Source organism: Brienomyrus brachyistius, chromosome 6 (assembly GCF_023856365.1).
Source record: "Brienomyrus brachyistius isolate T26 chromosome 6, BBRACH_0.4, whole genome shotgun sequence".
Classification (NCBI taxonomy): domain Eukaryota; kingdom Metazoa; phylum Chordata; class Actinopteri; order Osteoglossiformes; family Mormyridae; genus Brienomyrus; species Brienomyrus brachyistius.
In genome coordinates this window covers 7,718,202-7,732,481 of record NC_064538.1, presented here as the reverse complement: position 1 = coordinate 7,732,481, position 14,280 = coordinate 7,718,202, and the positions used below count along the sequence as shown (strand labels likewise).

Sequence of the window (14,280 nt, the reverse complement as noted above, 5' to 3'; positions counted from 1 at the left end):
TAATATCTTTTGCCTCCTCCTGCAGTTGTTTTTGGAATACTGTGAAGTGGGGGGGGGGGGAGGTGTGCTGCCTACAGGTAGAGTTAAAGTTTGGGGCCCTGCAGGACACCCCGTGCCTGCTTCCACGACCTTGCTACGTAGCTTTGAGAAACCGAAGCCCTCCCAGCACAGGGGAAAGTCCTGGAAGCTTCCAGCCCCCCTACAGACGTCATGCGTATCTTAATTTCCCAACTGAAAGTCAACCGGCGGCTCATTTTTATTGGGCCTCCCCGGGGGACGATTAAGATATAATTTCTCATTCAAACAGATGCTCTTCAAAAGCAGCCGCGGTCCCCTGTGCACAGAGGGAAAGGATCGACAGCTTCCCCGCTCACGTGGGAATCGGAGCCGGCGAAACACAACAAGCAGCTCAGCCTTTCAGGCTTAATCAGTGCGCGTCCCGTCAGCCGCGTCGCGCGGAGAAGCAGCGAACACCAACCGCACTTACAGCAGACATGAAAGCAGAAGAAACAATATAATGAGCCACGATTTATGCTCTTAGAGTCATGGTCACATTCCCATAAACAAAACAGTCTGCAGCTTCAGTTCACTTCTATCTAAAACGAGCCCTAACATAATGAAAAGCCATTTTAATTGGGGTTCCTGCTACCATCGCTGGTATCATCTCTTATTCCCCAACTTCCACTTCATCTGCTTGTTAATGAGGACGCTGATTCGGCATCATTCTCTCACTAAAAGTGGCACCTAAAGAGAAAAACTACATTTCTTTTAAAGTATTATATTTTGACATCTTTTTTTTCCAACTTGTCTACTCTCATAATGGGCTGTCAGGTTGACTTTGAAGAAGCGCCACGGATTGTTGATGAAAAGAGATGATCTCGGGTGAGAATTAGTCCCAAACAATCCATTAATGGCGAACGCGTTCAGCGTCAGCCCCGTAGAACCACCATAGCTTGATGCCACCCGCTTTTTGTTCTCTGCTGCCTGTAATCAAATATGACCTGTTGTTCCACGGAGAATGAATTTCTCATCACAGGGAGAGCTGAGAGCACCAGAGCCATTTTGAAATGATGGGGTGAGATGAGCCAAGAATTTCAAGAAAAGCCTTGTTCACACAATCAGTGCCTGGAATTCTGGGCTGGGGAAATGCCTTTATATTAAAATATGTAATAAAGACAATAATGAGGATGTAATAAAGACAATATTCAGGCCTCCACAGAGGAGAACAACTTCTGCTGGGAAACCTGAGGGACACAATTGTCTCGCATTGTCTTCTTTTGCTACACTGTTCCTCTGTCCTTTATTCCTACGTTTTTTCTCCTATTGTCCCCCTGTGCACCTGTCCCCTTCCCTGCAACTGTGGCACAAAAATGTCACTGTGTTCTCCAGACCTCACGACAAGAAAACCTGAAACTTGATGCAGTGCTTTGTCTGGATGCTCCACGACGTTCCAGGACAGCTGCAGCAGGCCAGCACCACATTAAAGTATCTCCCAGTGCCCAGGGTGTGGTGTGGCAGGTCCTGAGGGAAGCCTGAGATCACATAAAGAGGTCATACCAAAGCACTGTCGCTCGTGTTTCGTTCCCAACCCCTATTCCACCCTGACTGAAGATTTCTTACGTTTATTTACAGCACACAAGCCACTCTCACATAACTGGATGAGACAGCAGACGGCCAAATCCACCAGAAAAATTCATCAGGGCCCGGTTGGGGATAAGCATGTTTTATGCTCTCTATGACTACAATGAACACAGCAGCGCCTCCTGCTGTTGGGAAGCTGAAAGAGCAGACCAGTTTGGCCTCACGCCTACAGCCACCTCCCCAAACACTAATTCAGCTCAGTGTAAATACAAATATTTATGAACCCATCTGTATGAGTCATTCTCGACATTATATGCAGGATAGATTGCTAACAGAACAATATGAGTGAAAAGCTTTTGATAAACAATTTATATGTATATGCAAAGAGAACAGTACAATGAGTGATACTTCTAACCAGAAAGGCTTTTTGATAGAGCCTCTCTTTTCAACAGTATGATTAATGTCAATTTCCTTTGACAGAGATCTATTCAGATACGTGCCAAAGTGCCGGAAATGAAAGCAATCCACGCTTAGAAGTTTAGCATTAAAATTCCGTTGTACATTGTACAGTACACTGGCCAGAGAAAGTTGCTTAAGTAAAAGGGCATAATTTTCTCAAAACAGCCTATCAGAACTACAGAGTTTGCTTATTTGTTGTTCTCTTTTGGCTTTTTTCTGGAGGATTCCCATCTGCTGCCTCTCTGGTGACACCACTTCATGCGCTTAAGTTGACTGCGTCCAAACTCACAACTGCGAAATTAAAAAAAGGAACAGGGAGCGTCTGTGTAATTGCCATGACTGCGGAGATGGGTTGGATGAACTTGCAGTTCGGTGCTCTTCAAAACAACATAGCAGTCACGATGTTATAACGGTGCAGCTGTTACATGCGGTCCAGTCGCCCTTCGCAGATGACCCACCATAGGCGTGGTCATCCTCCATGGGCATTCTCACTTCCTGATGCTTTCAGCCAGTAATCATTCACTAACAATCTATTAACCTATTTAAGCCAACTCTAGTCAATGCTTGCTGGCTTAGTCTTATTTTTGGTTATATAGGCGTTAGGATCACCTGGGTCTGGTTTATTGCCTGTGTCTGTGATTCTGTTCCATGTCTACCTGACCCGGCTTTAGTCCATAGTCACGTCCATATTGTTCAGCTCGGCCCTGGAAAAAGGTGCCATGTCTGTCCACAGCACAGCATGTGCCTTTTGGTTGGTTCCTCGTTATTAACTTTGTTAATGATGTTCCGGGCCCCTTGGTGTGGAGCTGACTGATCCCAGAAGCATTTTAGGGAGGGAAGCATGATTAAAGCAGGATAGAGGTCTTGATGAAGTAAAGTATACAGAAGGGTAATGGAGATGTCAAGTCATCTGCCATGTGGGTGGTGGCACTGTGGCTGGGTGGAGAACAGAGAGCTGAGATAAAGAATGGGCTGTGTCCATCCCCCCCCCCCCCCCCCACTTGTGGGACTCATTCCCAGTCCATCCCATCTGCAGAAACGAACCTCTGAGGAGAGTCCCTGCTGAGTGCAATATGCCACCCGTTTCCGTCAGCTGCCAAGACAGAGGGGCATCCCTGACGCTGCTGTACCTCAGATGAGGTACCCTGTCACAATTAGACAGATTAATTATAATCATGAGTGAGGTCTTCCAGCAGGTCAGAATAACCTACGTGCCATATGACTCGAACAAATCCTGGTCATGACCCCAGTTATTCTTTATAAAATACCTCCCTTCATTTCTATAACTGCTGCTGTTTTGTATCCCCATACACTAATGATTGTGGAATTAAGCTTGTCTACTCGGTCTTGCGCCATCAGATGAAAGACACCAGGCGTGCAGGAAGTCACAGCGTGCTCTATGTGTAGCTGCTTCCCCCTCAAAAATATATATCTCAAATGAAGTGAGCAGGCCAAAGTAAAATAAACCATCCTCAGCAGTACAGAATGTTTTGTGAGCAAAACCTAATAACAATGAATGAAACCTAAAGCTTTAGGCCGAGTCCCAGAATTGGACTCTGCTAGCAGCCACAACAGAGCCCACTTAATGAGGAGTCTGCTCAGTGTAGCTTATCTGTGCCTGGAGGTGGCTCCACCGAAGGCCAAATGAACCAGCAGCTCAGAGTCAAGGGAGGTCAGCAAGGTCACGCTGTACTCGCCCAGCCGTGCCGGAAGAAGGCTCTGTGGCACTGCTGGTGTAGGGATTAAGGAACAGGGCATATCACCAGAAATGTGGAGACCTAAGCCTTGGGGTGAGGACTGCACTCGTGATCAGGGTGTTAGGCCTCATTTGGACAAAGTAACAAGAAAAGTGTCAAGATGACAGGTAGCCGAGCTCCACGGAAACAATGCGAGGCGCCTACAAATGCCAGTTTATGACGAAAATGTTCATGTGAATCCTACATATGCAATTTGAGTCCAGCTACTTCTACAACAATGAAGAGCCAAATAACAAAATAGCTGTCATTGCAAAGGCATAATGAAACCTCTGCATTGCATTCTACATGCACTTGTTTGCTTACTGTACATATTTATGCTCTGCCACTACAGACATTACTGTTACATTACTACTGTTGTAAGTAATCATTCTGTTTCGGTGGATCTTCTTCACCAAATTTAGTATTTCATTACTTCAGGGCCTAAATGCCTTTATCCAGGTGAGTCTTTTCTAGAAAATTTAATATGTGTCAAAGAAACACCCTAATTACCTGACTTAGTAGGAGTTTGCGCAATTTCTGGTTAATTAGTACGTCAAGCAAGAGAGGAATACGACTTTATTCATGTTCCAAGTAAAGTTACCCATTATTCATTAGTGTGGAATCCATAACATAGGATCTGCAATTTTATAAAGTTCATATTTTCCTGCATTTTTACACCTTTATTTATTTCCATATTGCAGGAAAATAAACACTAACAATTTTAATTTTGCTTGAAACATTTACATAATTTTCATCGGATTGCATTTTTGTACGGCTCACAAGGGTTTATTTTTAACACATTCTTCTGCACATTTGACCCTTTTTAAATACAGGTCTGTTTAGTATTATCTGGTCTAAACAAATAAGCAACAAAAACCCTCTTCATGGCTGTGGGTTGCATAATTTACATAAATAACTCTGAGCCCTATCACTGAATATAAGCCCTTCAGGCACCTCTGAATGGTAGCTGAAATTTCCGAAGCTCCAGTGTTATTAGAAGATTTAAACAGCTTCTGAATTACCTCAGGCGTCGTTCCCTGCTCTCCTAAAACGTCCAACACGGGCAGCTCCTTCACCGCAACCCGTGGGATAAACCAGCACACATTTGTAACATAAGTAAACAGTTAATCCAACCTTAAAAACTTAAAGTACACCCTAGGAGGCAGTTAAGGTACTTCAGCAAAAGAGTAAATCACAGAGGCGGCTGTGCTGAAATTAGCCCGAGGCATTTGCATAGTGCACATCGTACAGCATTGGGGGCATAATGTACCCCAGCGCTGTGCAACTATTAGCGAGCCTCTCAGTTTAACTGGGATAACATGCATTTGCTCAAGAACAGACAGTCAATATAAATCTTCTCTTTGCTGCAGCGAAACAATATGTACTTCAAAGTGAATTTTTAGTGCCCTGACTTTGAGACAGATTCAAGTTTTATTTTTTCATGTATTCAGATAAATGAATGGCCACTCTCCAAAAGCAGGATGAGAAGCCCTCGAAGCACACGCAGATACTTGTAGGAGGTGTCCGGGTATGCAGATATGGATGGAGGTCACTGTGGATAGTGGATGCTTTAAGAACTCCATTATCTGGATGGACCGTTTAGCTAATGCGCACAAGTGCTCGTCCCAGCATTCAGTGCTGGGCCACTTTTACTGCAGACAGAGAAGATAAAAGGGAGAAAAGGCATGAAGGAGAGAGGAGGATGGAGCGAGAGGGAAACTCAGCATTTTGCATGAACCAGTACCCCCACCTCCTGGTTAGGTGTGACAGGTAAATTAGCATGCTCAGTTCCCATAGCCCCCCACACACCCTCTCCTCCGTGACTTCCTTTTAGGGACAGCCTGTTGACCTCACTATCACCGGGGTGACCCCCCACACTCCATTAGTATTCACTCCAGCCCCATCCTTCGTCACGGGCCGTGATAGGACACCCACAGCTGGGGGGATTAAAACAGGCACCACCTCCCTGAAGATTAATATTCAAACACTTTCTGTGATGTCAGGCAGCAGAGACTGACACTGCTGGGTCCTAGAGCCTGCACAATTCAAGTCCACGCCTCCAGTTAAGGGCACTGCGATTTGCTGGACAATTACTTACCAAGAGCACCATATAGTCACACAATGGTTATACTTTTTATCTCCTTCATAAAGTTTTTTCAGTAAAGGATTAACTATTTGTAAGTCTACGTTTTTAGTCTTAATATTGTCCTTCTTGAAGGACTGGTAGTGCTTTGTCATGAAAGTGACTCTAAACTGCAATGAATAACCCAGCTGACTGTCAATAGAAGTTTGAAGAAACTGTCTTTCCAAATAACCATCCTCTGTTCCTTTATGCAGCCTTTTAGCGCTGACAAGCCCCAAAGCATGCAAAGCACTGACCTTATTGCAGACATCTGGAGGTTAGACTTCATTAGGCCAGATGACACCTTTGCTATGGCACTCGGCCCATGAGGGAGGTGATTTTATAACGAGGGAAAGAGGGCAGCAAACAGCGTTTTGGAATTTCACCGGTTCCTCATGGTTGAAACCCACACTTTGAGGTTGACAGCATAACAATCTGCTCTGTACAGACAGGGCCCCCTGGAGGTGATGGTGCCCAGGGCCAATACTGCCACATGTCATTTATATCTTATGCCAATTGTCCGGATTTCAGGATGAACCGTACATAAGCTCTGTCATAAACATACACATCCACCTCTAAATATAAAAATAGTATTTACCTGATTTAACAATATTGTGTTACAACTAGTTAATATATAAAAATTTCCCCATTATCCCTTAGGGTATAACCTTGATCTAGTGCTGGCATAAAAAAGAAAAAGTTAGTTTTAATACAGTTCCCACTAATGTGCTTTACCAGGGATACATACCTTTTGAACTCTGTATATTACTTGGCTCAGCATTAAGTGACGCCCGGTTCTCATACAGTTAAAGCAAACTTTTTTTGCAAAGAGTGGCACGCCAGTGAAATGTTGATGAGGTTGCTTGGGTGGAAACAGACTATAATCACTCCAGAGGAACAGATAAGTGGACTAAAAGCACAGTGCCTCAGAGTTCTCTAGTACTGCAATTACACCTACATCTCTGGCCTCAGGAGCAGGCAATTAGGGTGACAGCGAATGCTCCAAGCCACTTGACAACCTGGATGTTATCTAGCACCAAGAACTGGAGATCAGAGTGAGGAACGAGCGCCAGTGTGGATTAACGGGGGGGGGATAAACATTCCATTCTCCAAACATGTTTCAAATTATGTGCAAACAATGCACTGTTATTGAAAAACTGAATAACGTTAATAGAGCGCCACTCCCCCCACCCCCCTCTCCCGCCTCTCCCGCCAGCGGTGCCTGCGAGTGGGGTCAACTACGCCCACGGCTCCCAGAGCAAGCCGCGTGACGGATGGAGGGCTGGAAAATTCTGATTCGATTCAGCTCATTTGATAAATTTGTCGCTGGCATTTAGGAAATGAAATTAAAGGACGCCTTGCGGAGGCTGTCTTCCAGCGTAGGTGCCACAAATATATTTGATTTGCCTCCGTGAATGAGAGGGAAAGAGAGTGACTAAGAAAATAGGAGGAATATGTGAGTGTGTGTGTATTATTTTTATATTACATTGTGGGGACCAAATACCCTAATTTATTTATCAGGAATTCACCAGATTTCTGTGTATTTAGGTAGAAGGGGGAATTCTGAATGATTACTTTTCAAATTATATGGGCCTATGCCCAGTTTCATAGTACACATACCCAGTTTCATAGTATATATATAATGTATGTTAGTTCCAGAAGATGAAATCTGAGTGAGGGCCAGTGTAATGTCTACTGGCACCCTGACAGTGATTTTGACACAGTGGTTTCTGCATTCTTATGCCCTACGAGGACATACAGTGAAGGCCTCGTTTTGTGTGACAACTGTGATGGTGTGCAAGCTTTCACCTCCACACTGTACTAGGAGTCACCAGGAAACAGCATTTAGCTGTACAGCCTTGACACCCTGCATTGGGAAACTGGTCAGTTGTCGACGGGTTAGGAGAGCTGCATACAGGGACGATTTTGGAGTCCTGTTCATGCAATCTTCTCCTAGGATTAAGAGGTTCATAAATATCATAAGCAGAAAACAGCAGAGGATGACTGAAAGCTCTCTCTGGCCTTCGATCCAGCTGCCTTTCATCATGACAGTCAGCCCTATGAATATATCTATGTGTTATAGGATGCATCTAAATACGTGATCCTATGCGTGGCCTTGTGACCAGCCTCCTTAGCACTAAAGCTTTGGAAAAGTGAGCCCTCACGGTATCTGTAAGTTCAGCCTGAAAATTATTCAACGGTGTCATCATCTCCACAGAGTAGAGCCGCCTCCCCATCTCTACACCACAGAGCCTCCATATCAGCCACAGGATTCCTCTAAGGGCCTGTTTCCCCATAATCACCTTTCCCTTGTGCTCTGCAAAGGAACAATGCCTATCTTCTCCAGAGCTGACATCCTGGGGGTATATACCATTATATACAGTTCGTATCCATTATAAAAACCCTGCACCTCTATCATAGATATTCACTGTCTTTTCATATTCTATGCTCTAATAGACTGGATCTCCCAGATTCCTACCTGAACGTCCTCCCCCCCAGCTCTGTTTTAGCACCCCAGTAGAGGAATCAGCAACCTGTTAATGTCGGTGTGCCGTAACGCTGCTGGTTTCACCCCTGTCACCTGCTGGTACGTGGAGTGCATTACATCGCTGCTCCTCGGGCCATGTACGTTCTTCTGAACGAGAGCGTCACTTAAGTGAATAAAATGTAAATGTGAATGTAAAAAGGGCAATTTGGAGGATTCACTGGGTACCAGGAGCAGCATATTCTCACACAACATACTGTAGAAGGAATGATTATGGCTGCTCATGAACCCTATATTATATGCATATACCCTACCCACTCCGTATACCCTACCTGGTAGTTATACCCTACCCACTCTATATACCCTAGTTTATGGGTATAACCTACCCACTCCGTATGACATAGCTTATAGGTATACCCTAGCCACTCCATGTTACCTACCTGATGGTATACCCTACCCACTCTGCATACCCTCCCTTATTGGTATACCCTACCCACTCTGCATACCCTCCCTTATTGGTATACCATACCCACTCTGTATCCCTTTCCTTATGTGTATACCCTACCTTATGGATGTTCCCCTACCTTATGGGTAAACCCTACCCACCCTGTATACTCAACCTTATGGACATACCCTACCAATATGTATACACTAGCTTATGTGTATACCCTACCATATGCATGTACCCTACCTTATACAGTAGGTATACCCTTACCTCTAATTAGTCATTTAATCATGGAGTTGCAGCGAAAACTCATATACACAGCAGGTCTTTCTGGATAAGATTTCCCATGCCTAGTATGTACCCTACCCTCTGTGCATACCTTACCCATTGTATATATACTACCAGCTGTGTATTCTTTAATCTGCATGCATTTCTCCATACCCTACCCACAAACCATACTGCTGCATCTGTACACTGTACAAAGCAGGAAGCCATGCTTCATTATTTACATTCAGCCTTTCGGTGAGTTCCAGCTTCCAGGCACCAACGGCACACCACTCACACATCCACCAAAACAGTCACCCGAAATGCCAGGCGTTTGTGTGTCTGTACTCACCACTTCCTGAGGACACCATGGTATCTAAATTAGGGTGGAAAAGGAAGAAGAAATGGGAAAGCAATGTTAGACCCCAGACACATCATATTCAGAGGCACGTAGAAGAAATACCATATGGCTAGAGGCCTTGCCCGCCCCCCACCCCCCGCACACACAGTGTAAGCAAGGACTCACATAAATCCATACACAAATAAACAGACAGAGGCTGATTAATTGAATCCAGCTGGATTTGCTGTGTGAAGTGGGAGAAAATGCACAGAGCTGCCTAATTGCCGGAATGCATGCAGTCCCTGCTGCTATTCCAGTATGCAGGCACCGCAGTGACCAGCTGCAGGGACGAGCAGAGGGCCGCCCTCTCAGGTCCCACTTGAAATCATTTCCGACTTTGAATTGTTTACACTACTTTTCAGTGAATCGATATATACAGTATATATTTTTAATACATAATGCTGGCATGCAGCTTGGTCTTCACTGCATTGGGTCTGTAAATCTAAAGGCACATTTACAAGCATTTTCATAATGGCGTTTAACGAGGTGCTTAATGAAGGAGATTTAAAACACTTTACATAATTTACCTGCTTATTTGCACAGAAAAAGAGAATGGGCAGAATGGTAAACGGTTCCTTAAATGTGTTCCTAACATCAGGCACTTGCTTTAATAATTAGACGGAAATTTTACTTCTGGTTTACGATTGCCACGCTCAAGACATACCTGAAAAAACGTTTTAAATAAAACACTGCCATCTAGCTCTGTGAATGACAGTTTAAATAAACTATTCATAAAACATAGCAGAATTTAAAAATCTATTTAACAGCAAGACAGAGAAAATATGGTTACAGCAAACATTTCCAGCAGCCACTGGCTGGCAGATACATATTTATCTCGGTCTGTTGGAACTACAGTCAAATTGTTATTTGAGAGGCATGAGAAGGATGGTCTCACTCAGAAATTAAGGGTTCAAATTCATCCAGCGCCATATATTTCCAATACAGCTCTTCATTTTTGCGACACTGGCAAGCGTGATTAATGGGACCACATACGTGTCCAAAATAACTCCATCATTTTGACTCAGTTTACAGCATTTTCTTCATAGAGGCCTGGCATGTGTTGCAAAATCTACCGTGGGCTAGGCATTCAAATAAAACCCTCCCGCAGAAGTGGAGATAGAGCACCTATCTGATGTGTCTCACTCCCAAGCCAGCCATCTTCTGAAAGCGTAGTCTGGTCAGGATCATGGGGGACCATCCCAGGCAGCACAGGGCAACTCTGCCCTAACTCACAAACACGTAAAAAAACCTCTGGGATAAGTGCAGAGCGTCTGGCTTCTAGTGGCAGGTCGAGGGCACCCGGATGGCAGCTGGCACTGTTTGGGATCTGATGCAATGGCAGCCCGTGCACTCGCTGAAGGAGGCGTCGGGTCAGCGTTAAGGGGCTCACGGCTCCCTCACACTGCCTGACATTCATTTTCTCGGGTTTATATTTCTGTGAATCGTTGGTGATGCCTGAAGGATCTGATTTCAGCTGTCAGCCTCTGTTCACCTTTGTAGGTTTGCTATGGCAGGGGCCTGAAAACATTTTCTTTTATTTTCTTGTTTTGATGTTTTCTTGCTTCTGTTTCATACACTGAAAATGATTCAAAATATTTTCCCCTCTCTCTCTCCCTCTCTCTCTCTCTTTCATATACTGTAAGCCAGCTGTACCAAAATCAACGATGTTGCTACAGGTTTCCACAGGTCCAGTGACCCTGTAAACCATCATAAAACGTGGGTACATTTCCTGGAACTGCCTGTTGTTCCTTTGTCTCATTCAGAGCTGTTGTCAGGGCCTCTGCTCCATCTCTGAATCACCTCCTCAAAGGAGGCCCCTCAAAATCCTCAAATCACACTTAACTCCCACAAATCACTTATTGTAAATATCTCCCTCATTTGTTATTTATTTTTGGGAAAAAAAGGGGGGGGGGGGGTTGGCACAACAATCTGCATGCCAGTACAGTGACACAAATGCCTAACCCCTCCGTAAGCGAAATTCAGACACGCTCAGCAGCTCAGCCCCTCCTCGGAAAGTCGGGAGAAGCTCAGAAGGCTGTAATTGTAGGCAGGACCCCCCCTCCCCCAGTTGGATGCAGTCTGGTGTGAACAGCGTCCATCTCGCCTCTCAGTCCGATCCATCCATCCCGGAGATGATAAACACTTCCAGTTTAATGTATGAACCCCAACGAGAGCCAGGGTCAGTTTCAGAGTGCACTGCTTCCCATGATGCTAAAACTCCATTTAAATACAAAATAACTGCATATTTTTACAGAGCAGCAGCCCAACACTGGGTCTCATGCCCATTTCCTCCTCCATGCAGAGTTTTTTAAAGTGACAGAGCAAAAATAAAAAGCTAAGAACAGACCATTAAAAAAAAGACTTAAAAATGCATGTGATCTTTTCTTATTTCCCGCTACATATATTAAACGGTTATTTTTACTACTACAGACTGTTATCATGACAACTCATGATAGCACAAAATGAAGAGAAGTATGATAATTATTTATTCCCCACAGTTGCTGACGATGATGGATGACAGACTGAAAATGCCACTTTGCTCTCCGAGTCTAGGGATGTGTGACGGAATTTCAGAGACGACGGTCTCAATAAACACAGATATTCCACAGACACTGAAGGCCCGACTGCAGGTTTCCTCATATCGATTTTCTGATTTCCTCCTGCGCCCTTTGTGGCGTAACTTGATTTCTCAGTAATGGCACTTGCTGAAAAGCTAAATCCTGCTCGTTCAGAGCCCGGGCCCCCGTTGGGCCTCCAGCACTCTCCTGCTCTCATTTAAATGTTGAAAATATCGACAGCAAGTGCTCTGCTCCACTCTGCTTCTAAAGGATGCCCTGTACTGTCTAACTGGCTACTGAGACTCAAGTTCCAGAGTCTCCCACCGGCTGGTGGGGCGTGGCCTGTTCGGACCCGGGGGTGTCTCGATGCTGTAAGGTAATTCAGTTACAGAGTACCCAGCGCAACACAAAAGCGATTAAAACGTACGATTCAGTTAGAGCTCCTAAAACTCCATCCGTGGTTCCTGTACATGTGGGAGAATGGAAGTGTCAGAGAAAGAGAGCGAGAGCGATAGTCAGAGACAGGGAGGAGGACAGTGGCATGTCGCCCCCCCCCTTCATGTGACTGCATATCACCGCGCACCTTCTCTGCACGTCCCCTTACCCCCACCCCCCCATCACCATTAATCTGGGGGAATATTGATGCAGTAACAGCATCTCCCTTATGTGTATATGCTCATGCAGCCGCACTGCGGTGAGTCCGTCAATAGCAGCTCATGACTTCCCTGTGACAGTGTGATATTCATAAAACCAGGGAAACATCATCCCAACATCCTCAGAGTGACTCTGGATCCCATCTCAGGTGGCAAAGGGTCAGAGTGAACCTGGATCCCGTCCCCAATGGGAGAGGGTCAGAGTGAGCTTGGATCCCATCCCCAGAAGGAGAAGGTCAGAGTGAGCCTGGATCCTGTTCCAGGCAGCACAGGGAGAGTGTGAGCTTGGATCCCGTCCCTAGTGGGAGAGGGTCAGAGTGAGCTTGGATCCCGTCCCCAGAAGGAGAGGGTCAGAGTGAGCCTGGATCATATGAAGTCATATGAATAATTAAGGAACATCATGCAGGAGAATATTGTAAGCGAGCAGCTGCTCTTAGCATCTAGCATCAATGTGGCAGTACTGCAGGTCTGGTTTGCCTGCTCACAAAGTGTCCCTCTGGGTAATCTGCTTTCCACCCACAGTTCAAAAAGACATGCGGTTTGAAGTCCCTAAATCGCTTGTGGGAGCGTGCGTGCGCCCTGTGATGGACTGGCACCCCAGCCAGGGCACAGTCCGCGCCTCCTGGGAAGGACTCCAGGCTCACTGCAGACCGACACTGGATACATGGATGCGCAGAAGTGGATATGCCTTCAGGCACTTATCAAAATCCCCAACCGAGGTGACTCAGTGATACACGCTAGCGTCATACGGTCCGTCCATCAATCTTCTAAGTACTTATCGTAGATAGAGGACAGAGCACTACTAACTGACCTGGTTATACACAATAAGCAAAACAATAAGCCTGGATACTGATAATTTAACAGAAATCAAGTACTATACCTATTACTATCACAATACATTCAAAGGAAAAAAAACCCTAAAAACGACATCAGGAACAAAGCAAAGCCGTAAGTACTGATATAAAGGTAATTTGAAGGGCGCATGCACCTAGATTATTCCATGCTTTTAAGCCACATAACTTCCATGGAGAGTATATCAAATAGCAAAGAACCTGGCAAAGGTGCATGATGGGATGGTCAGAGAGGCAGTAACACCCGGGGACCTTGGAGCAGGCAGACATCTCAACAGGCTGCAGATCCTCAGCTCTCCGCATCAATAATACGCCAAGAGCTAGAGATGAGTGCTTTGGTTTTGCTTGCTAGGCATAAAAAGCTAAATGGCTAAATATCCGCATTCAGCAGCAGATGTATGGCCGGTGATAAATAATAATAGCCTTGTTTTAATTGCATTGTTAATGTGTCTGACTGTACATAAAACATTCATGTAAGCGAACAGTAAATGTACGTGCTGAAAACAGCTTCAAGCCTCTCTATCCAATTTCATATCCAATTAGTCCATATACATTTCTGGGGGGGAAGGATTATTATTAAAATTGTTTACATAACCTAAGCAGTTATTAAAAGGCAGTCTTATGGATCATAAATGAGAATATATCCAATCCTTCAGCTCTCTGCGATTATTTGTGCTGTCAAAGACTGACAGACGAGCAAGTTTACATCCTGCCGTCCGAAAGTGC

The 14,280-nt window shown here is 45.0% G+C and overlaps 1 protein-coding gene across 2 annotated transcripts in view; it reads right to left on the bottom strand.

Moving 5' to 3' along the window:
• Nucleotides 1-14,280, bottom strand: part of LOC125745056 (cadherin-4) — a 271,723-nt gene that overhangs the window by 154,049 nt on the left and 103,394 nt on the right. The window contains exon 3 of one of the 2 annotated variants that reach the window (XM_049017475.1): nt 9,445-9,468. The exons of the other annotated variant lie outside the window; for it this stretch is intronic. Coding sequence (XP_048873432.1) covers nt 9,445-9,468 — 24 coding nt within the window. The remainder of the gene's footprint in view (nt 1-9,444; nt 9,469-14,280) is intronic. 2 annotated transcript variants of the gene reach the window in all.